At 39.3% G+C, this 25,837-nt stretch overlaps 1 protein-coding gene across 4 annotated transcripts in view; it reads right to left on the reverse strand.

Moving 5' to 3' along the window:
- Nucleotides 1-25,837, reverse strand: part of VAV3 (vav guanine nucleotide exchange factor 3) — a 349,285-nt gene that overhangs the window by 170,055 nt on the left and 153,393 nt on the right. For all 4 annotated transcript variants that reach the window (XM_040998716.1, XM_040998713.1, XM_040998714.1 and 1 more), the window contains exons 3-9: nt 20,980-21,038; nt 13,881-13,946; nt 10,365-10,473; nt 7,941-8,033; nt 6,342-6,410; nt 4,299-4,402; nt 2,426-2,525 (exon numbers count right to left, since the gene is read on the reverse strand). In XM_040998716.1, coding sequence (XP_040854650.1) covers nt 2,426-2,525; nt 4,299-4,402; nt 6,342-6,410; nt 7,941-8,033; nt 10,365-10,473; nt 13,881-13,946; nt 20,980-21,038 — 600 coding nt within the window. The remainder of the gene's footprint in view (nt 1-2,425; nt 2,526-4,298; nt 4,403-6,341; nt 6,411-7,940; nt 8,034-10,364; nt 10,474-13,880; nt 13,947-20,979; nt 21,039-25,837) is intronic.

Below are 25,837 nucleotides of genomic sequence, written 5' to 3' on the forward strand. Positions count from 1 at the left end.
ATGTTCTCTAGTGTAACGTGGTGGTCCTTTTGTCTTTCTGAACTTAACTTTACAGTGACAGATGCCACAAAGCTTCCCCAGTGGGCATGTGAGCCAGTCTCAAGAAAAAATGGCCAAAGCACAGCACTATGGTGCAGTATGTTAAGCCACAGCCTGCAACATTGGCATACCATATCAAAGCACTGGTTTGAGTCCCAGCTTGTCAACAGCTGATTCAGATCCCTGCTAATGCATCTGGGGAGTTCAGTGGAAGATAACCCAGGAAGAACTTGGACCACTGCCACACACATGGGAGATCCAAATGCAGTTCCAGGCTTCTGGCTTTGGCCTGGCCTAGCCCAGTTTGGGCAGTGAACTTGCAGAAGGGATATCTCTCACTCCATCTATCCCTCTGTCTGGGGCACTCTGCCTTTTAAAAAAATCTTAAAAATTGGGAAAATAAGAACAATAAAGACGGTCTACTCATCAAACCTATTTTGAGTCTTGGTTGATTCAGTTCTCTGCAACTGCCATGTGCTTTGTCCAGCCTCAATTAAAATTCATAATCCTCTTCAGTAAATCCTAAAACTGGGCTCTGTGTGTGTACATTTCTACATGCATCTGTGCCTTATGAGTCTTTTAATTGTTGTACAAAATATCTTCCCTAACAAATCTTTTAAGCCTTTAACATGCCCTTTAAGTCTCTAAGAATTTAGCATTCACTTAATATTTCTTGAATTCAATGAAGGGGAGTCAGTTTGAAAAATCTGCCAGAGTACAAACTCATACTTATTCTACATTTAACTTACAAATATTGATTTGCTCACTCTTGACAGTAACTATGATTTTGAGGAATACACTGTACTTGGAATATCAAAGCAAGAACAATGCTTAGCAACTATTCAATATATGACTTCACAGAAATAATATTTATGATTTTACTATTTCTAGTAATGTTAATGTGCCATTTAGGATAATAAATGTACCATTAAAGATACTGTCTTGAGGAGCCAGTACTGTGGCTCAATAGATTAAGGTGCCACCTGTGACACCAGTATCCAACACTGGAGTGCCAATTTGAGTCCTGGACACTCCACTTTGGATCCAGTTTCCTCCCAATGCACCTGAGAAGACAGCATAAGATGGCTTCAGTGCTTGGACCATTGCCACAATATGGGTGGCCAGGATGGAGTTCTTGGACCCAGTTTTCAGCCTTGCAGTCCTAACTCTTCCAGCCTTTAAGAAGTATACTCATGGGTGCAAGATTTTGATTCCTCTCACCCTCCCCACCCAACTCTCTTCTTCCCACTCTCCCCTCCTTTCTCTTTGCCCTTCTCTGTTCTGCCTTCAAAATACATGAGTAAATTTTTTAAAAGAAATATTTACTGAAGAAAATCCTCCAAAAAAAAAAAAAAGCATCAGTGAGTGAGTTCCTAGATTAAAAACATCTTCACACCATTACACATATTAACCAAGGACTTCTCCAATTCATGGAAAGAACTTGTATCCAAAATATCCAAATAAAGGGGAGAGCCGATTCTTCTGAAACATTTAGCCTAAAACTTGATTCTAACTTGAAGTGTCAACACCAGCAGGGAATACTAGAATGGAAAGAAAAAAGATTCAATGATAGAGTTTTGGCACAGTTTGTTGGCTATCAAAAGCTCCTTCAAAGTGTGAAATTTTTTGTGGAAATACATATTTGTAACAAAACTGTCTTGCCCAGGTTTCCGGCCTTATTCCACCATGGCTTGGTGTTGTTTATGCTGCTTCTCCACTGCTCCTGCCTCTCACAGTGCGGGTCTTCTTCCCAGTTCTGCATGGCCCTGCACAGGGTCGCCCTGTCAAAGCTCTCCGCATTCTTCAGTGATCTAACAGATAAACCCTTCACCGTCCACCCACACTGAGGTCATCCCTCAATCTTACAAAGCCAGGTATGTCACGTATGTTTATACACCATGTACACCATGTAACCTGGCTGTGCTCGTCTTCCCTCTTTCTTATGGGCAATATCCAAGTTCTTGCTATATATCCTGTGCAAATGTACTATTATTCATAAACATTTTAGTTCTAAGTATACATCATTCTTACTAACAACACTAACTTACAAACACTATTCTTACTCACCCTCAACCTCTGATTACCTGGCTGAACCTGTGCTTTTCCTTACAATCTCTGAAACCTCATCATCCTCAACAATGAGAAATTTGATGATATATATTTCAGTCAGCAGGTACTAATGAGTTAATGTACAGAAAACACAGGGCCACCAATGTTATGTTTAATGCTGTTATTGCTATGCTATTATGTTACAGACCAAAGCATTTTCTAAATTTGCGAAGAATATTCTCATATGGGCAAATGTACTGTCACACTGATGAAGAAGAGGGATGTGGGACTTTCAAGTTTATTTCGCATTTCTCATAGACAAAAAGTAAACAGGCACCTCTAACTTCAGTTTGACATCTTCTTTCGTTTTAGAAATGTAGTCTAGACTAGAGATGGCCGACTCCACTCCACTGCAGTACTGCCCGTAAATAACCAGCCTGAAAAGGAAAGAAAAAGAGAAAAAATCTTAAAGCAAAAAATATGAATGACCAGCAGAGGGAAAGAGGAAGAATTTCGTTTTCTTTCAAGCCAGGACATAACTAAAGTGCACCAGGAATTCTTCTAAGTACATACCAAAAACACAATTAAAAAGTAAGAATCTACAAGAATGACCTCACGGCAAAATGGCGGATAATCTCCTACATTGTTAGGAGTCACCTCAGTGGCAGTATTACAGACTTGTGAAAATTCACAAAGACACCCATTGTGAGACTAGATGGGAGAACACTGGGGAGGAGAAAGAACTGGGGAGGTTGGACCCCTGTGCCGATTAAATTGTGTCATAAAACAAAAAGTGAGAATCACTCCTATACACAGTATGAATGACAGAAGTTAGGATTTAAGGCTCCAAGTTTGAATAGAATTGATTTCATATACAGTTTTGCAGTACATAGACATTATAAAGTTGCTTAATGACTGTCAGTGTTATTTGAGCTAACAAACATGTCTCAGAAACAAAAGTAAGGTGGCTAGCATTGTGGGACAGCAGGTTAAGTGCCCACTTATGTGGCCAATATCCCTCATTCAAAAACTAGAGTTCAAGCCCTGGCCACTCCGACTCTGATCCAGCTCCTTGCAAAGGAACCTGAAAAGAATAGAAGATGGTCCAAGTATTACGGATCCTGCCACCTGGAAGATCGTGCCTGTGGGCGCTCCTCAGTTTGGTCTGGTCCAGTCCTCCCTACTGTAGCCATCTGGAAAGTGAATCATTGAATGCCAAGATCTCTCTTTCATACTATCTTCCAAATAATTAAATGTTCTTTTAAAATTAAAGGCTTTGCTTAACTGCCCATTAGAGACACATTTTTCGTTGCTTATTCATGCTCAAAAAGTTATATTTTCTCCCACATTTCTGTTGCAATCACAACTTCACTTGTTATAACCCATCTTTTCCTTATTACTTTCTAACAAAGGAACACATATCATCTGAAAAATAGGAGTCATGGGCCTGAACCATGCTACACGGATGATAACATGCAGCAAGGATCAGAGCCCACGTTAGGAACCTGGCTCTACAGTGATAAAGAAATTTCACCAATAAGCTGGTGCTTTTAGGTTTAACTCATTATTAATGTCTATCTAAAGGGTAATGTAAAGCACCCCATGGTCAGTATTACAAACCATATGTCCTGATTTAAAAACAGAATTATATTTTAGGTGCATAGGCATATACGGAACTCAATTTACATTGTACAAAACCTACAATGGATCCTTTTTATTTTTATAACACACATATATACTACTTAAACTACTATTCTGAAATCAACAGCACCCTGGACAGTAAGCAATGAAAAAAGCTATCTGTTAGCCATTTTAATATGACCCGTTTACTAAAATATAAATACATGTACATATATCTAATTGTATATAGTTATGGGGAGAGACATGGTATTTCAATACATTTACATATCATGTATAGTTCAAATTAGGGTAAATATATGCCTCCTCAAACATTTATGATGTTTATGTTTGCTAAATGGGAAGACATTTCAAATCTTTTCTAGTTTTCAAAACACACACACACACACCATACTTTAACCACTCCACTATATTCCTTACATCCTATTGAACTAGAACTTAGTGGTTACTGATCAACCTTCCCCATCCCTCTCTGCACTCTGCTCTCCAGGCACAGGTAGCCACCATCCTACCCTCAATATCAGATCGATTTCTTTGGATTCCACATGAGTCACAAAATAATGAGAAATTACCTTTCCTTGTAGTTAATGAAAACTTGATACAAGTTCTGATCATTTTTATTTACAATGGAATCATGAATGTCTTGCATTAAGTTCCGATGAAGTTTCACAAGTTCCTTAGAAAACAATGTAAAAGAATCAGAAACAAACAAAAAAACATACTCCAAATCTCATTGTTGCCAGACTTGCTGCTCAGTATATGCATGCACAATGTTTTCACATACAAAACAGCGAGTATTAAAAATAGATGTGAAAAAGAAGGGGGCAATGGGGAGTAAGATGTGGGGGGAGAAGGCAAAGGAAGATCATCTGAGTAGAGATGGGTTGTGGAAAAGGAATAGAGGTCAAGTGTAAGGAAATTGCAGTTTCACATCTGACTTGAAATTTCAGTCTCCTATGAAAAAAAATATTATCTCAAGCTGTTAAGGGATAATTTATCCCTTGTATAAAAAATATGTACAGTTTATTTTCACTTTACAATCACTACAAGTTTTTAAATAAAACTATCCAAGTGCTTAATGTTTTATTGACAGGATAAGTAATGATTCATGTCCTAGGGACACAGATATGTAGATTTTTACTTCGGTCAATTAGTGGTGTCCTGATGCTAAGCTAACAATTATCACACTGAATTACTTGAAACTAGACAACTATTAGCATAAATACAGAGCAAATAAATTGTGCTAGGCAGTTGACTAGAGCACTCAGAAGTCAGAACTTCACATTTCTCCTCTTAAATGTTATTTAATGCCAGGCAATAAACACGTGGCCCAGCCAGAAAAAACAACATCAAACCAAAGGGCCCATTCTCCCACAGTTACTTCCTGTGCACCTTTGAGTACACATGAATCCTACAACATGCTCTTTCCCTAATGGTGTAGAGATTAAAGATGTTTACGCCACCCCTGTCATTTTTTTGAAGAAGATGGAAAAGCATTGACAGCAGGGATCAGACGGGCTGCAAGCTTGATAGAGTGCTCACATATACTTATGTGGTATAAGAACCCGATTTCCTAAAAAGCGCACTTTTTTTGGCTGAACTTTTACCTGATACTGTAAGCATTTTCTTACTAGGTTACAAAATGAATGAAGATGTCTTTGGTAGACTAAACTCTGAGATAAAGACAGTTGGACAGGATTTATCAATTACTATTCATCAAGAATACAATAGGATCAAAATATGAGGATCAGGTGATCCAAGCAAGTCAATACAAAATATTTGTGAAATTAGAGTGAGTGAGTGAGTGTGTGTGTGTGTGTGTGTGTGTGAAGTACAAAACCTGATTCCTAGGAATCTGATTCCTGTCTAGTGTGACCTCATTTGGCACAGAATTTAGCTTGCTTTCATATGTGTGTGAAAATATGCTTTTAGAACTGTAAGATTATTATAAGGTAGTCCAACATCTGAAATGTTTATGTAAGTGTGATAAATCCACTCTCACATTTTATTAAACTAATTTCATAAATCACAGTGAAACAGCATATTTAAGAAATAGGAGCTAAGGTTGACACCACTGGAAACATGTCCCAAAGAGCAGAGGCCAAGGATGTGGAGGGAGCGAGGAAGGGAGGAGGAAGCTGACTCCACCAGGGCAGTGCCTGCACAACAAAGCCCACCCAGGGGGACAGGGGAGCAGCAACACTGGCAGTCCAGCAGACAAATACTTATGAGCACGAGGTAATTAATAGTGTTGAGATGTGAGAATACAGTGTAGTGTGCATCTCTATGTCTGGTTCAAGGAAGGACTCCAGTGAAATTGTTGGATGTGTCTTGTCAATGGGATGTTGGATTCTCTGCCATTGTCCATGCCTGCAATGATGGACTTATAACTGTTAATGAAGAACTATGCGGTTGTAATGATATGGGAGAACTCAATGTGTGTGGTGGGGAAGGGGTAGAATAAATCCCTATGGAACTGTATCATAAAATGATAATAAATGAAAGTTTAAATAGGAAATTAAAAATACATACAGAATATCAAACAGATGTGGGACCTACTATGAAAATGAGAATTCATGGAAAATACCAGTCCTAGCTAGCATAGCTTAACTTACAGGAATGTTGATGAATATGGAATCAAATTCTGCAGGTGTCAGAAATCTTTTTAGTGGTGCCATGAAATACTACGAGGAGAGAAAAGGGAAATATTAAGCACTATTTACCCTATCTTATAATTTTCATCAACAAACACTTAATGCAGGTAACATTGAATTTCACTATGAAAATCAAAAAAGTAGAAGTTTCTGTCTTAAAGATTTTATACCCAAAGATATTAAGAAACACAAAAACCATTATATTTGAAGTAGAAAAAGCTTACACAATAAACGCCTCTGAAAGCAAAAGAGAGAACATTATTGGCTGAGTTGGCAAGTAATGGTAAAACTGTAGAGATTAGGGGACTCACAAAATGTCCCTTAAATGATTTTCGATGTATATAGATTCCTAAGAGTAATAATCTACTTATGTAATTATGAGTCATCCCTTAAGATTCTTAGCTCCTGAGCTACCATTTCTTGTTCAACCTTAGCAATCTCGATATCCGGGTGGACGATGCTTCTGACAGCGGACATCTAGCAATCCTGCGTCTAATCAAAGCTCAACTGCCAAACCTCCTTAAGATGTTGTCATTACTGACAATTAGACACACTCCTTACAACTGATTCCAATCAACTCCCAGATCTCTCTCCTTCCTTTATCGTGCATTTAGACAAGGAATTCTTCAACCCTACTGGACTTGCCAATCCACTGTCCCATCCCACATCCCTCATGTACCCTCCTTTCTGCCCATTTGCCTTCCTGGAACAGTCATCAGAAGGGCTTCCAAAGCTGTATCCTATGCTTCCTACGTCCACCTTTCTTTCTTTTTCTTCTTTTCTTTCTCTTTTTTCCTTCCTTCCTTTCTTTCCTTCTCTCTCACACACACACACACACACACAGTGTAAAACTGCCACATGCATGTAAGTATAAATTATGATAACGGTCAAGCTTTAATTATGACCACAAAACTCAAATGAACCTCTAATGTGTACAGTCTTATATTTCGCTGGTCAGTTCTCCACTAAATAGCTATTCTCTCTTCCACTTTTGTCCTTAACCTCCTGAACTTTCTCTTTGTTCTAATTTTCATGGCCTCTAACCTTAAAAATCATCAAAAGTGGCTTCAAACTTTTCCCTCTAAAAACATGCATACACCATATGTCCTCACCAGACCTGATCCCTACCTTCTGCCCTTCTGCCATCCTCTTCACCTGTTCTGCCCCAGCCACCCTGGGCTACTGCTCTTTCCTGACACATCAGCTGAGCGCTTTCCCATCCGAGGTCTTTCTCCTACAGACAATCGTCCCTGGGTGCTTTCACACAGACACCCTCAAGTTATGTAGTTGTCTGCCTTAAATGTGGTCTGACCACAAAACATTCTAGTATCATTCTCAATAAAATGACACCAATACCTCTGTACCATGCTCTCCTGACTTATTTTGCTTCAGAAAAAAATTTAAGACACCTGGCCTGCCATTTTGGCATGTAAGGCTTGTTTACACTTTGAGATCTTTAAATACAAAGTTTACTTAAAACTGAATAAACAGATTCAGTGAATTTGTTACACTAACAATAGAAGACAGTATTTGAGTATTAAGGATAACATGACAACTTACCTTTTCTATTGACTCCAAAGTTTCTGCATATTTTTCTTCTGTCTGCTTAATTTCTGCTAAGCAACAGCTTCGTACATCATTTTCTGGGCATTTCTACATGTAGAATTATCAAAAGAAAATTAGTAATCCCTATAGTAGTAGAGATCAAAATCATGACAAAATTTAACTTTGTATTCCTTTTTCTTTAATTTTTCTTAATATAAAGGGAACAGATTTCATAGATAAATTCTAAGGTGATAACCATACTTGTTTCCTTTATTCCTTCCCTAAAACTTCCCTTTCTTCCATTCTAATAATTCATGCAACTGAAAGATACACTTAACTTTTTATGTGCAGTATCTTGGGTGTTCTTCATAAGTTTTTACACAATGAAAATTTTAGATGGTTAAAACTAAGTTTCAATTCTTTTTTCAGAGAGATTTATTCCACCCATTGGAAAGGCAGAATTAGAGAGAATGACAAAGAGACCAGGTGGAGGGAGGGTTGAAAAGAGGAGAAAGCGGGAAAGGCATGGGTGTTGCAATGGGGGGGAGAGGGCACTTCACTTATTTGGTTTACTTCACTAATGCCCTCAATAGTCAGAGGTAAGCCTGGTGGAAGCTGGGAGCCAGAAATTTCATCTGGGTCTCCCCTTTGAGTGCCAGGGACCCACGTATTTTTATTACCTGCTGCCTCCTGGTATATTCATGAAATTGAATGAGGAAGAGCAGATCTGGAACTCAGGTGTTCCAATATGGTATATGGGTGGTTCAGGGGGTTACTTAAGCAACCGAGTCCAACATATTTTTAATTATTTAAATATTTAAATTATTTAATTAGTTAAATATTTTTAATTAAAACTGTTCTGTAAGAAATGTAATACCTCTGGATATGCCACAAATGGTATAGGGTAATTTCTTTACATCTTTCTTTCCAAGTCCTATCTTGTAACTCTAACAATGACAAAAAGGACATTAACATCCCAGGGACTGGCTCTTCTATTAGCACATTAAGTCTCTGTCTATGGCACCAACATCCATCTGTGCACCGACTCAAATCCCGGCTCCTTCACTTCTAACTCAGCTCCCTGCTGGGAAAGCAGCATAGGCTGGCCCAGGACCTTGGACCACTGCATAGCACCTACGAGGGAGATTCAGAAGAGGCTCCTGGCTTTGGATTGGCTCAGCTCCAGCAGTTGCAGCCATTTGGGGAGTGAACCAGTAGGTAGAAAATTTCCTCTCTGTCTTTGGTTCTAACTCTGCCTTTCTGATAAAAACAAATCTTTAAAATGCTTAAGATTGGGAGTGGTAGAGACTAGTACTACAATCAAAGACTCTGGGATACGATGGAGTTGGATTCAAGAACCCATTTCATTGTTGCTAGCTTTGTAACTGAAGACGCTACAGAGACCTGAGCGCTAATGAAATCTACATCGCAATTCACCTGACAAAAGTCACTGAGGTGGAGGAAGATATTAACAAAAGCCTAAGAGTATCAGTTACTGAGTTGCACTTCAAATCATAGATGAGAAAACAATTCAAAGTACTTACTTCTGTCTGAATGTTTCAGGTATACTAGTGGTAGATTAAAACTGATAGTTCATTTATTATTTTTTTTAAAGATTTATTTTTATTATGTTTTTGTTGGAAAGGCAGATATACAGAGAGGAGGAGAGACAGAGAGGAAGATCTTCCATCCGATGATTCACTCCCCAAGTGAGCGCAACGGGCCGATACTATGCCGATCCGAAGCCAGGAACCTCTTCCGGGTCTCCCACACGGGTGCAGGGTCCCAAAGCTTTGGGCCGTCCTCTGCTGCTTTCCCAGGCCACAGGCAGGGAGCTGGAAGGGAAGCGGGGCTGCCGGGATTAGAACCGGCGCCCATATGGGATCCCGGGCGTGCTAGGTGAGGACCTTAACCACTTGCGCCACCGCGCCGGGCCCATAGTTCATTTATTATTACAATGGAAGTTTCTGACATTTTAAAAAGCTAGCAAACTTCTAATAAAAAAGAAAAAAGTACCTCTTCCCAACACCATACACCTGTGAGGAAATACTCTAATGTGTTCTCTTACCTAATTTTTAAATATACTCCCATTGTGTAAAGGAGTATTTCCTTTCATAAATTCATGATTCCTATAAACACATTCTATTGCTACTCAGTCATTACTTAGCTAAGTGGAATGCCATTTTCTCTCAGGATTGTTTTCTTGCTAGTAAAATGAAAGGATTTTTCCAGAGACTTCTTATGCCTGTTTTGAACTATAAAACACTACGCTTGTATCTCCAAGTGCAATAATAATAAGTCCTGCTTGCATAGTTATTAGCAATCAGAGGCATCATAAAAACAACTATTCTGGCAGAGATTATATAAATAATCACACTAATTGGTCCTTGAAGTAATTACTGTCCTAGTAAGATACCCCGAGTAAAACAAAAGTCCTACGGGTTGGTGTGCCTCCTCTGCTTTCATTAAGTCCTCGTAGACTTCTCCTCCTTCATCTTCCCCATACACACAGTCGTAAAGATCTTCTTCATCTTCCACACGAGTTTCACTGAAACAAAGCAAAGCATGCAAAAGTTTTTACTATGCAGCAAATGCAATAACTAGAACTCGTCGACTGGGTTTTAATTTAAGGACTTTAGAAGATAAAATGGAATTAATGAAATCATTGAAAGATTTATATTACAAATTCTCTCGACTTCAATGAGCATGATAGCTAACAAAAGCCAACACCAAAGGCTTGGTAGCTACCACTTACCGGATGTTCTGTGTACAAGCACATAAACAATTCTTTTGCATAAACATTCTCATTTAACACACCCAGCACTAATCAGCTTATCAGGTATTCATTATTTTACCCATCTAAGAGGAGTAAGATGAGAAGCAAACTATTCGACTTGCCAAAGTCATTGGATATTCTAAACCCTCCAGTAAAAACAGAAGATACACTTATATATTATACTTCTGGTTGCTACTCTAAGTTTTTTGTTGTTTATCTTATTTTGTTTGTTCAAGTCTGCAACAGATGGCTTCTTTTGACCCATAATCTCAAAGACTGAGATTAGCTAGTAAGGATATGTTGAAAGGAAGTTTTAGTATCTCTCAAAAACGAAGTTCAATTCCTGCAGAATCAGGACCCTTTAGCATCTCTCCTGCGTCTGTACAGATGAAACACTGTAAGTTTGATGTGGACAAAAATAAAAACACTAACCAGAAACATCACTTGAAAATAGTGAAGAAAGAGAACCAAGGACACCATTTAGCTTTGTCAACTTCCTTGTACTCCATCCAGTGCCTTTCTCTCCAATAGAGGAGAGAACAATGGCCTTCACAGTGGGAACCAGGCTCATGTCTGTCTTCAGGTTCACCCTTAGAAGTTAGAACCCACAGAGATCAGAAAAAAACAGACTCAAAAGCATTCTAGGAATAATGTCACATTTGTAACTCAACCATGAGACAGAAAATACAGGCTGCATTTCTGAAGACCATGAGCTTGAATTTCAGAGACGTTAGAAGCCCAGGATTTCCTGCAAACGTAGCCAGAAATTGCATTGTTTCAGGATTTATCTTTACATCAATCCTTCCTACAGACCCAAGAACAAGATAGAAGGATAACAGTGTCTGGTGTAAGGCACCATCGTTAGAACTTAAAGCTTAAAAAAAAAATCAGTGCTAGAAAGAGATAATAAACAATTCCTAAGTGTTATTTAAAACACTTCAAAGTCATTCCAGATGCCATCTACTATGGGAACATGAGCTAGCTCTCCATCGCTGGGCTTTAATTGTATGCAGAAAGTTTTCAGAAGGGAGAAACATCAGAGTGCATCTGAGATCAGTGCAGGGAGTAAGAGCCTGCTCTCCAAACTAAGAACATCCGGGAGCAAAGCCCAACGATTGCTGTTTACGAATGACATTTCCTTCAACAAGACTTAATTTTCAAAATTCGATTTTCTAATCTTTAAAGTGTGATTACAGGAACAACATGGTAACATTGTGGTATTAAAGGATAGTACCCACAACACGATTAGCACACAAGCACTCAATTCCCTCTCTGGCTAACAGTCTAGAGAGCTCAAGGCCTGAAGCATAATACATGGTTCTTAATGCAGTCTTGAATTATTCAGACATTCATTCACTGAAGACCTACTCTGCCAGTTACTGTCGAAGTTCTGCAAACAGTCATAGACAAGGTCAAGAAAATTCACCTTCTAAAGAGAAAAGATACAACATATGAAACAATACAAACTTATTTCAGACAGTGATAAATATTGTTTTAAAAAAAAGACCAATTAAGGGGATGTGGCAATTTTGAGTCTTTAAGGAAGGCCTCTCTGTAGAAGGACATTTGAACAAAGACATGATTGGTGATGGGTCATCTACAGAGGCAGGAGAAGCAGCATGCCTGAAGGTCTCATGGCAAGAACAAGGTCAGAACATCAAGTGCCCTGGGAGGGATGAATGCCAGTGATCCCAGGGAACTCCCCTCCAGCTGAATAAGTGTGGTGGTGGATTCCACAAAGCTCCCCTGAGTTGGATTAGTGTGGTGGATTTAACACACCTCCCCTCAGCTAGATGAGTGGATCCCACAGACCTCCCTGAGCTGGTTGAGTGCAATGGATTCCACAGACCTCCCCTGAGTCAGATTAGTGCAGTGGACCCTAGGGACCTCCCCTAGCTAGATGAGTTTGGAATTGATGAATGCACAGGATCCCACAGACATTTCCAGGAGCATAGCTGACTCTTCAGTACAATTCTTTGCCATCAGCCTGTTCTACATTACCACCCTCCTTTAGGTTTAAGAACCATGTTTTATATTTACTTGTAATCTACATGAAGCAATCAGCAGAACATCATCACTGGCAAGGATCCTTTGACTCTCCTGATAATTATGTATTTTTTATAAATATTTGCTTATTTTTATTGCAAAGTCACATATATATAGAGAGGAGAAAGAAGAAGATCTTCTGTCCGATGATGTACTCCAAGCAACCACAATAGCCAGAGCTGTGCTGATCCAAAACCAGGAGCCAAGAACTTCCTCCAGGTCTCCCACACAGGTGCAGGAACCCAAAGCTTTGGGCCGTCCTCAACTGCTTTCCCAGGCCACAGGCAGGGAGCTGGAAGGGAAGCGGGGCTGCCGGGATTAGAACCGGCAATGGGCACTGGTTCTAATCCCGGTGGCCCCGCTTCCCTTCCAGCTCCCTGCCTGTGGCCTGGGAAAGCAGTTGAGGACAGCCCAAAGCTTTGGGACCCTGCACCCGCGTGGGAGACCCGGAAGAGGCTCCTGGCTTTGGACCGGTATAGCATCGGCTGTTGCGCTCACTTGGGGAGTGAATCATCGGACAGAAGATCTTCCTCTCTGTCTCTCCTCTCTGTATATCCGCCTTTCCAATAACCAAATAAAATAAATAAATAAATAAATAAATAAAGAACCAGTGCCCATAAGGGATCCCAGTGCATTCAAGGCTAGGCCACGGCGCCGGGCCCAATAATTATGTAATGGAGCCCAGAAGGATTCTCTGTTCAGAACAACCACCATCTACCCTAAACATCATGGAGTAACTACAGCCTGTATTTAGTGGCCCTCTTCCTTTTAGTTACAAAACACTATGTGTCCTACCCTCCTCCAATGGTGGATACCATTTCTTTTCAACTGTTCCATAACCAACTTCAGTTTCATATATTATTTTTATTATGCCTGTCAGGAATTCTCATATTATACTTCATTGCAGCATACCTTTACCCTTCACAGGGACACACAACAGAAATAAAAAAAAAAAAAAACTTTTAAGCATGTTTTCCTGTGATGCCTTCCAATCCCAGGTTAAGGTCTTTCTCACATCTTAATCACAACGAGCTACGTTTCCCTGCAGAGAACCTACTGAACATCCACAGCTGATACTCATAACAGATACGAAAATTGGTACTGACTTAATTGTGCTAAAATGCTCAACATACTCTATTAAGTCAGGAAGGCCTTTGTAGATGTCTTCATCATTAATGCTTTCTTCTGTTGGAAAGGGCCTAGAAGGAGAGAAAAAAATGGGTAAATGAACAATAACAATAATGCTGAGCACTTACCTGTGACTCAAAACACAGGCATGTTCATGGCCAGAATAGGGGGATGAGTCACTGTGTCCCCAACAATGTCCAGGGTTTCCCAGTAGCACTGGCCCATAGCTCTGTGTCTGCTACCCTGAATCTGTGCATCACTTGCATCTAGTCACTAGAGTCTGCACTGCTGTTGGGGATATCTTAATGTTACATCTGAATTCCTCCTGGCACACACCCATAGGGTCACCCCGTAACACTGACCCACAACACCCCAATTCAGATGCCAAGCAATGGTGTGTGAGCGCTAGTGCTCTGTCTTCAGCTATGGGATCTTGCTGACAATCATCCTTGCACAAAGCACAATGAAAATGATGAAAAAAAAACCCTGTGCCTTCTATATACTATATACAACATAACTTGTCAGACTTTAGAAAACCAGCTTTTATTTTTTTAATTTCTCCTTGGTTGGAAAAATGAATCAACCAAATCTCCCGGAGATCATGATACAATCTGTCTCTTGTTCAATAAAATCATACTTCAATGTATTCCCCATTCCTCATGCTTTGTTTGTAGCATGATACTATGGATTTTCTTCATAATGCCAATATTGTGCCTTCAATTTCTTTCCTAACAAAATCTCAGGAATCATACTATTGTACCAAAGTTTTGCAATTTCTTTGTAGGTGATCAAGATGCCACATGTTTTATAAAAACAGGCAGTCGTGCAATAATACATCAGTATAGGCGGATGCTGGGAGAGCAGAGCAGAGACTGCAGGGAAGGCCGGGGCATGAGTGTTCATGCCAGCTCACACTTCTGCTGCTGCTTGCCTGTGGGGAGTGAGGAGCCGCTGAAGCCGGAGAGTGTGCCTGCTGATTATGCACTATAGGGCAGCTGGAAATGCACCCACATTGTGTGCCAGTCAGCAGAGGCAACAGAAGTGCCGAACAGTGAAGTCCCTCGTGCACAAAACAGCAATGGGAACACACTCACCCTGAGTTAACAGTCCTGTGGTTAGAGGTGGAATGAAACCCTAAGAGTCAGCTGCCACATTACTGGACCCATATCAGCCTGTGAGTGCCATCTGCTGCTAAAGCAGGGACACAGTAAGTCTCCTTGTGAATCAACAGCCTTCCAGGCTATAGACAGGTATATCAGAAAACACCAGCAAACCGTGAGAGGTAGAATTTGACAGCCATAAGAAAGCCCACAGATCTGAAAGATCATGGTAAAAAGTAGAAAATAGGGAACACCTCAGAAAAAGGGTTCAGTTCTTCCCTCAAAAAATGAACAAAGGATCACTTCAATCCTAGAGCTGCAGGACAAAGATACTTAGAAGCTTCCAGATGGGAAATACAAAATATCATCATGAAACTTTTCAGAGACAAAGAAAAATGTTGAGAAGAACTTATGTAATTTAAGAATAACATTATCACAGAGAAAAACAGGTCCAAACTGAAATACTAGGGCAAAAGAATACAACAGAAAGGTTAAACAACAGAATGACTGCCACATGAGAAAGAATATCAGAGGTGGAAGGCAACCAAGTGGAGAGTATACAACTAGTCAGGCTTGTGGCAGATGACCTAAAAGCAAAAAATCCTATCCAAGAAATGAATGAAAACATCAAAATATCAAATGTTAGAATCATAGGAATTCCTGAAGGAGTGGAAAGAGTCAGGATTGCAGGACATAATCACTGAAATTAAAAAAGAGAACTTCCCTAATAATGGGAACTTAAGGAAAAGCTATTATAGGAAGGGCAGAGAACACCAATCAGATTAGATCCAAAAAGACCCTCACCCAGATACATTGTGGTCAAACTTCCCTCAACTGAACATGAAGAATATTGAACCAAACAAAAAAAAAGCATGTAACATTCAGAGGAAAACCAGAATCAGGAAAATCAGAATCATTGCTGACTTCTCAGAAGAGCTCCCTCAAGCAAGAGAGTGGAGTAGCATTTTCCAGATCTTAAACACAAAAACTGTCAACCTAGAATAATATATACAGCTAAGCTCTCACTTGTATTTTAAAATCAAATAAAAATATTTTCATAGTAAAAAGAAGTTGGAAGAATTTGCCAACACTAAGCCAACATGAGAAACACTGCTCAGGAAGGTGCTGAAGTCAGAAAGAAAGGAAGTTAATCAGGCCCAGCACAATAGCTTAGCGGCTAAAGTCCTTGCCTTGCAAGCGCCAGAATCCCATATGGGCGCCGGTTCTAATGCCGGTGGCGCTGCTTCCCATCCAGCTCCACGCTTGTGCCCTGGGAAAGCACTAGAGGATGGCCCAAACTCTTGGGACTCTGCATCTGCGTGGGAGACCTGGAAGAGCTCACGGCTCCTGGCTTTGGACTGGCTCAGCTCTAGCCTTTGTGGCAACTTGGGGAGTGAACCATTGGATGGAAGATCATCCTCTCGGTCTCTCCTCCTCTCTGTATTATCTGCCTTTCCAACAAAAATAAACCTTTTAAAAAAAAAGAAAGGAAGTTAATCACAATCAATGATTGAAGAGAAGATCTTCCCAATAAAGTCCACAAAAGAAACCAAAGTTACACAAAGACCGCAACACACACACACACACACACACACACACACACAAGGACTAAATTGCAACTTCTCTGAACACAAATGGCCTAAACTCATCAGTCCAAAGACATAGATTAACAGAATGGATCAAAAAGCAGGACCCACCTATCTGTTGGCTACAAGAGACATCTAATCAACAAAGATGCAAAGAAGCTGAAAGTGAGATGATGGAAAAGGCCATTTTACGCCAACAAAAAGGACAAAAAACCGGTGTAGCTGTTCTAAGATGATATGGACTTCACTGTGAAAAATATTAAAAGACATAAAGGGGAACCCTATATGATAAAGGGAGCAATCCACCAGCAGAAATAATAAATGTTACACACCAAACACAGGAGCTTCTAGCTGTATGAAACAATTATTGATGAACTTAGGGGGAGACATAGATGCCAATACAATAATAGTGTGAAATCTTAACACCCCATTAACTCCAATAGATAGGTCAACAAGACAAACTCAAAGAAAACAGAAATCACACAGAAAATAGAACACTTGGATGGACTTTATACAAAACCTTCCATCCCACAGACACAGAATATACATTTTTTTTCAGCTGTATATGGCACCTTCTCTAGGATTGGCCACATGATGAAGGCACAAAACAAGTCTCACTGACTTAAAAGACTTAAAAAAAACTGAAATCATACCATGCATCTTTTCAGACCACCACAAAGTGACACTAGATATCAAATTAAAACACCAAGAAATTTGTACTCTTGGCAGATGAACAAGATGCTTCTGAATGGACAATGGGTCAGAGAATAAATTTTAGAAGAAACAAAAAACAACTCTTGAAACCAATGAAAATCCATGCACAATATACCGAAACTTGTGGGATACCACCAAGGCAGTGTTAAAAGGTAAACTTAACACAATTGGAGCTTATGCCAACAAAAAAGACAGATAAATGAGCTAAGTATACTTTGAAAGAACTAGAGAAACAGTAAAAGATCCCCAAAAATAGGACATAAGAAATCATCAAAATAAGAAAAAATAAAGCAAATAGAAATCAAAAGAACACACAAAATCAATGAATCAAAAAGTTGGTTCTCTGAGAAAATAAACAAAATAGACATCCAACTGGCCAAACCAACAAAGAAAAAGAGAAAAGAATCAATAGTATCAAAGATGATAAAGGGAACATTGCAATAGACTGCAGCCATACACAGAGAATTATAAATTACTACAAACAACTATATGCCAACAAATCATAAGACCTCCATGAAATATATATTCCTGGACCTCCACCATCTACCCCAACTTAGTTACAAAGCAAACTTATAATGGAGGTAGAGACTGAATCAATAATTAAATCTCTCCCAACAAAGAAAAGCCCAGGCCCAAATAGTTTGGCTTGGAATTCTACAAAGCATTCCAAGCAGAGCTGACTTCAATCCTCTATAAGCTCTTCAAAACACTCAAAACACTGGGCAGGGGGCGGGGAGGAGGGGAGGCTTCTCTGAAGCTATCACCACCTTAATACCAAAACTGGATAGACAATCAGAGAAAGAAAACTACAGATTGATATTCCTGATGAATATAGACACTAAGATCTTACAAAATACTAGCCAACAAAATAAAAAAATACATCAGACAGATTATTCATCCAGACCAGGTGGGATTCATTCCAGGCATGCAGGGATGGTTCACCATTCATAAATCTGTAAATGTGATACCTCACATAAAAACTTGACAAGAATCATGATAGCTTCAATAACTACAGAAAAAGCTTTTGATAAAATCCAACACTTCATGCTAAAAACTCTAAGACTGGCATAGAACAATTCACAACATAATCAAAGCAATATATGAAAAACCCAATGCCAGCATTTTACTGAATGGGGCAAGTTTGGAAGCCTTCCCACTAAGATCTAGAACCATACAAGGATGTCTACTATCACGACTGCTATTTAACATAGTACTGGAAATATTCACAAATGCTATTAGATAAGAAAAGAAATTCAAAGGAATTCAAATTGGAAACGAGGAAGTCAAGCTATCTCTGCAAATGACATGATTCTATACATAGGAGAACTAATACACCCAATAAAGAGACTGCTAGAACTTATGAGAGTTCGGTAAAGTAGCAGGGTACAAAATCAATGAACAGAAATCAACATTCATAATGTATGCAAACAACTTCAAGGCGGAAAAAGAACTAACCATATGATACCCTTCTTTAACAAGAAAACGAAACACCTGGGAATAAACCTAAAAGATGTGGAAGATCTCTATGAGGAAAACTGCAAAACATTAAACAGAAGACTTCAAAAAGTGGAAAAACATACCATGTTACTCTATGGACAGAGTCAATATCAAAATGTTCATATTACCAAAAGCAATATACATTCAATGCAATTGCAATCAAAATACCAAGAACATTGCTCACAGAGCTGGAAAAAACTGTAGAAAGGTTCATCTGAAAACAAAAAAACCACCAATAGCCAAAACCATTCTAAAAAATAACAACCTAACATGGGGGATCCCAATTCCAGACCTTCAGACATATTATAGGGTGGTAATTATCAAAACAGTCTGGTACCTGCACAGAAATAGAGAATAAGACCAATGGAATAGAATAGAAACATCAGAAGAGAACTCACTCCTACACAGTCATATGATGTCAAATCTACGGATTTTTCCTGTGAATTCTGCCTTACTGCACTTCCTAATTATTTGTACCTTTTGTAACAAGACCTTGTGATATAATCCATTAATCGATCATAAGAGACTAATGGCTTGCAATAAAAATCCTCAGTGCTAAAAGAAGTGCCTGAAATATAAATATATATCAGAATAAAAAATTAAATAAATAGACTTGAAGGCAGCATTTCGGATTCATTAATTAACCAATTGACCCACTGGATGGATTAACACTAAGACAACAGTGGAACATACAGTTTTCAAATAAATCCACAAGCATAAAAGAAAAGTTTTTAAATCATTTTAAAATAAATCTAGGCATATGCTATTATGCTTCTGTAGAAATACAAGTGCATTATAGAAAAGTATAGTCCACTATGGAAAACAGATAAAGATTAAGGGAAAAAAAAAACCCGATATATCCCTACAGAATCAAGAGTATATAAATATACAAAAATTGGAAAATCCTTTTAAAAATCTGCTTAAATATAAAAGCATACATTGAAATGCAAAAATCTTCATGAACTTAAAAGCAAAACAATTTATCCAGTCTACGCTTCATTGTTGTAGAAAGCAGATATTCATGGCTCATTTTTTTTTAAGATTTATTTATTTATTTTTAAAGTCAAAGTTACAGAGAGAGTTGGAGACACAAAGAAAATTTTCCATTTTAGCCAAGATGGCCACAATGGCTTGAATTATCTGAATACTTCTAGCCAGATTGAAACGAGAAGCCAGGAGATTCAACTGGGTCTCTAATGTAGGTAGCACAGAACCAAACACTTGGGCCATCCTCCACTACTTTTCCAGCCCATTAACAGGGAACCGGATCAGAAGTAGAACAACTGGGATTCAGACCAATATCCATTAAGGATGTCAGTGCTGCAGGCCAAGGCTTTACCTACTATGCCATAACACCAGCACCTCGTTGCTCATTTCTGAGAGAGGGTCAGCAGGATGTGCTCCCTGAAGTCATTGTGCTTTGTATCCTTGGGCTATGGATGGCCTGGTCAGTGCTCAGCACTCTGCATGGCCTCCTTGGATCCTCTCTCACAGCACAAATATGAACAGAACTTAGGAAAATGGAAACACAGGCAGAGAGAAAGGCACACTGAATCACTGCGGTGGCTACAGACTGGAATGTGGAGCCCTGAGAAATTAAATTAAAACACTCTTTCCTGAAAGCCGGGCTGAGTAGCTACAAACACTGTTTTTACCTCGTAATGCTACTTAGTGTTTTTGCTGACTGAGCTAACTCAAGTATGTAGTATTTCAAAAAGAAAACCCAACATTAAAAGAAAACTTTCGTTTTTATCCACTGCATAATTGTCCAAAGATGTTAATAATTATTTAGCATATTCCAAGTTTTTAATTCATTACCCAAACCTCAAACCTCAATACTCATCCCTGTAAAGTTATTTTGTCTTCAAGTTCCTAAAAGTTGTGAGTTATTGTTATGGTCATTTCTACAGTAAATAAACACAATGTCTTTTAAAATATTTATTACTTTTGCATTTGTCATAATAAGTGATATGTACAGAAATGCTGGAGGAATTCTTAAAAAAAACTAAATGAATTAATCATGTTTAGCCAGTATATCTTAGTGGACTCCGAGTTCTGACTTGCTCAATACATTTTAAGTGGATATTGGGTATTTATGTAACAAGCATTTTTCTTGAGTGAAATATCCTTTACCATGCACATGGTAACCATAAAATAACCAGGTATGAAACTGATGGAACACAGGAACCACAAAGAAGTGAGCTTACCTGATTCCTGTAGCCAATGCTATAGGTGTGCGTGAAAGTCGGGATAATGTTTCTATAACCTAAGAAAGAATAAAAAATATTAAATTAGATTTGTACCTCGGGTAAGATGTCTTTTTCCCCTGAACAGTAGCTTTCTATTCTACTGTTAACAATAGCATGAGACACAAACTTGCAGATGCCACTGAGAATAAGATAGTGATTCTGAATTTTTCACACCTACAGTTCTCTTAACCTTATTACTTGAAGCATCAGAGCTGTTACTAAAACAAGGAGTTAGAATCCATAACCCCAAACACCTGATATCTCTACCTCTATGGAATCAAAAAAATGCTGCATTCTGCAACCAGCTAGCTACTAGCAATTTGAGGCTATTAGAAAAAAACATTCCTCCATTTTTTTATTTCTCATGTTTCAATGGCTCTAGAGCCACTTGTGGGTAAACATTCCACTGGACAGGACAGCCAGATGGTAGAGTGCTTTGGAATATGGCCTCCTAAGCCAGACCATGTGAGTTCAAATCATGGCTTTATCACTTTTTAGCCCAGCAACTTTCAGAAAGCTGGAAACAGTTTAATTTCTTCATCTTAATAATGCTTAAAATATTAGACTATGATCATCAGCATATTGTCAGACTAAGTAAAATAATAAATGTAAACTATTTAACTACGCACATTCTAGATAGTCGCTAAACTTAAGTAGCTTATTTTTAGCATTGGTATCCACAATTTTATCCATGCTTCAATCTTTCATGCCTGGAGTCAACTCACCTAAAGAAGTAGAAAGCCAATGACCTAACATGTATTTTTTTGACATGTTTTTATAGCAGGTAGAACTTATCCAAACATTCAAAATTAAACAGTAAAACTTTTAGCATCTTTACTTCAAGCCTTCTGCAGAATCAGAGAAAGAGGAGGAAAAGGCAAAAACCCATCTCTGAGCTCAGATGCTTCAGTTCGAGGGTAAAAGCACCGAAGCCACGCCTCCATGTAGAAGGCTCACCTGGGGTTATCTACACACGCACTTCTCCCTGCCCCGCTTTAGGGAGCAGCATAGTGCTTTAGTCAGAAGCTCACCACAGCCATGTGCTAAGTCACTCTTTGCACCATCCACATCTCTTACCAGATTTCTTGGGTTTGAGTTCTAGCTGCTCTACCTCCAATCCAGCTTCCTACTAATGCACACACTGGGAGACATCACCATGGAAGTGATCTGGTTTCAGGGCCACTCTTGGTTTTAAGTTGGCCAAGCCTGCTGTGGGCATTTAGGGAGTGAAACAGCATAGTGAAGATCTGACTTTGTGTCTTTTACATGAACTGAAAAATAGTAAATGAAATTTAAGGAAATTCACATGGCTTATTAGCTTTCAGCAAAGCTCACCTCCACCAGCCTCTGGGAAACATAGACCATAGGCAGGCAGCATTAGCTTAACCCCTTATGCTACAATGCTGATCCCCTTCATGCAGCCATTGAAAGCATTAAATAATGTATGCTCATCCAATACTTGAGAAAGCACCAACTCTCACTGCATAAAATTTCAGTTGAATTAAAGGGTGGCACAGACACTAGAAATGTATTCTTTTAAAACAGGAGACACAGTGGACTTTCTAAGTTTTTGCGTCACACAAAAAAGGACAAGTGAGATACAGGTTAATTAGCTAAATTTAACCATTCTACAATAAATGTCTCTGAAGGCATGGTGCACATAAAACAATTAAAAACCATTTTTAAAAATTAGGCTTAATATACACACTAGATTAAGCAGCAAAACTGCTTAACTGGAACAAGAAAAATTTAAGCTAAGTGAATTAAATTAGGGACCCCTAATGTTTACATTGTAGCCCTGGCCTTACGCTGTGACCTCAGAAAAGGGAATATATTCAAATGAAAGTTGCTCTTCAATTTCATCCTGGTTAGCAGTGTTGAATAACTGAAACAAGAAACGTTCAGCTGAAACGTCAGATCAGATAATTCTTCAAAGTGCAGACAGAGCACATTCAATGAGTCTGTAAATTCAGAAGATCACACAAGGAGCAAATGCTGACAAGTTCACCAGAACTGATTCAAAATAAAAAAAAAAAAATCATTTCCAGAAATTCAAACACTATGCACCACTGAGTGAAAGGATGAGTTTCAGGAAGGCCCAGGAATGATCTGCGGAGTTTCAACATGTCCCGCACCCTGACGAGGCACTTCTGTAAGCTACAGGGTGACGTCAGTGAGTCTGCTTTGCACACTGGTCCCAGCATTATCACAGCTCAAGAACAAGAGAAACTGCCATGGTTTTACTATCTCCGTATATTGCATTACTATTTTATTATGTGTGTTAGCTGCAATATATTTTATTCCTTGGGGATATCTTTGATAATAATTATGACACATCTGCAAAGTAAGAACACATTTGCTTTCTCTCTTCACAACACAGCATTACTACAACCTGCTCTCTACTGGCCTGCTTAACACCCAAAACCTACTGAACCTTCACATGAGTGTCCACCAGAGGGAGCCAGAAGCTAGTATATTATTTAAGTCCTGGCTTGCCTATAAACAAGCCAAAACCAACTCATTAAAGAGTTACTTTCATGATTCAACAGAAAAATAACATTCCTATTCCTTGGATGAGCAGACTGAATACAGTGCATCTTCAAGTCAATCTCTGATAACCATCACTCAAAATTTTTGGTCCTATTGTCCATCGAGTCCATTAAGTTTAACCAGTGCAGTCAGTGTGATGTTTCTAGAACAGCACATATTCTGTAACAACGAGCATATTTGGATTTGCAATAGACAAGATAAATTAATGCCAGAGTCAAGTCCTCCACGTGGAGACTCTGCCCTGCCGCCCTGCCATCAGAAATGCACATTCACAAACATTCACTCAAAAGACATTCCCTAAAACAAAGAAGGATTATTTCCCCAGCAAGGTGGCAATTTCTAAACTGTTGAAATTATAGAAGACAAACTCCCACAAAGGTAGGCAATCTGCGAGAACAATTTCTAAGTTAACAGGCCAACAAAGTAACTATGATAAAATGGCATGGATTTCCCTTCTTTTTTTCCCTGCTTCAGTGTCCTGGTACATAAGCAAGATAGCATTTGTACAGAACTAAAAACCATTAATGTACTTGAGTACACCTGTGTAAGGAAGGCAAGAAAGCAAGCCAAGGGCTTCACACATTCTCCCTGCAAGGGAAGATTACAGCCCAGAGACTGGGAAGGCTCAGGAAGAGACACAACAGGATCTAAATGGGACAAGGTGGGATGGGCAGGCAGTGTTCTCACTCCTCCAAGGCAGAAAGTCTGAGCTACAACAGCAGCCGTCAGGATGGGCAAGACGTGACCACTGCACTAGGAAGAAGACCCACCCAGGGCGGCATGAACAATTTGGGAAAATGATGGAAGTGGCTGTGCCAAAGCCCTTCTCCTACCAAGGCCCTGGGATGCTCCCGAAGGACTGAAGTTCTGTTTCTGTCCATGCGCCTGGCCAAAGGGCAGATTCTGAACTCACCCAGAGCCTTCTGGGACCAACCCCCACTACCGGACAGGTTCTTTGCATCTCCATTCAGTTTTGAATATAACTATGCCCTGGTATCTCTTGCCATTTTTAAAATAAAAACTGACTGGCTTAAAAAAATATTTCAAAAGTAGTATTTGCTTTGTCAACTGAGATACAGTAGCACGTGGTCCCTGTCCTCACTTTCCACCTGGAAGAGATCACAGCTAAGGATCAGGTACGACTCCTGAAGAATTTAACTTTCATCTTTGTACCATGAAGTAACTGGTTTCTAATCTATAGACTTTTCTACAATATTTCTCTTAAGAATAAACCAGTCCTACTGATACATTTAAACATTGCAGTGTATACAGTGATTTAGCCAACATTCTGCTGACAATGAGTGCAACATTCCACTTCAAAACCTGCAATTACAGTCCTTGCCCAGACAGCTCTTCAATTGTGTGTGGGCACTTCAAAGGAAAACATCCTGAAGTGCAGTGACTAGGACAAAAAGCAGGACCATTTTATAACCATTCTGGTCACCTCTGTCCAGTCGTACAGTGGCCAACACCTTCAGGAGAGGTGGAGGCACTCACTTTTCCACCGCCCTATTCCATCACCTCAGTCACAGCCAGGCTCACATTGACAACCAAACACTTGCTACTTATGCAAATGAAGGAGCAGTCCTTAGCCAATCAAATTGTTTCTCAATTAGGGATAAGATACATCCAGGTAAGCAACAGACTTAGCCTGGCAGAAGTACAGAATGAATACATGAATAAGGAACCTATTAGGAAAATTAAGCTTAACGAAGAGCTGCCTATTCCTCAGAGCTCCAGCCAACAACATACCAGTGCCCGTGTGACATTTTCTCCCATTACATTATTTGAGGCTTTTATTTTTACCATTGAATGAGTCCGTTTAAACGCTATGAAATAAAACAGCTTTCTAAATAAGACTGTCGGTATTGTACCTACTATCTTCTTCATAGACCTTCTGGCAAATTCTCACTCTGCATATCCAGCACATTAGTGGTGTCAATGCCACAGTTTGTAATTATAACAAGTGATCCATGCAGAATCAGTATATGTCTGGCCACTTCTAAGGTGCTGAGTTAAAGAAGCCACAGTCAGAGAGAATAACCACCTTGTAAGTCAGCCCAAGCACTGTGGTAGATTCACCTCCACAACTTTTCTAATCTGAAATTTTGCTTTATAACTCTTTCCCTGACCCCTTGAACAAGGCTTTGGTTTTGAGTGGGTTCCTAAGGAAGCAATCCTTCCTGGGGAAGTGGGTTCTACGTGAGTAATCGGGGAGCTGCAGTTTGAGCTGCAAATGCAAGCCGAGTCTGTGCTTCAAGAAGGG

The sequence above is a fragment of the Ochotona curzoniae genome, unplaced genomic scaffold, assembly GCF_017591425.1.
Source record: "Ochotona curzoniae isolate NIBS_2020 unplaced genomic scaffold, NIBS_Ocur_1.0 scaffold_1037, whole genome shotgun sequence".
Classification (NCBI taxonomy): domain Eukaryota; kingdom Metazoa; phylum Chordata; class Mammalia; order Lagomorpha; family Ochotonidae; genus Ochotona; species Ochotona curzoniae.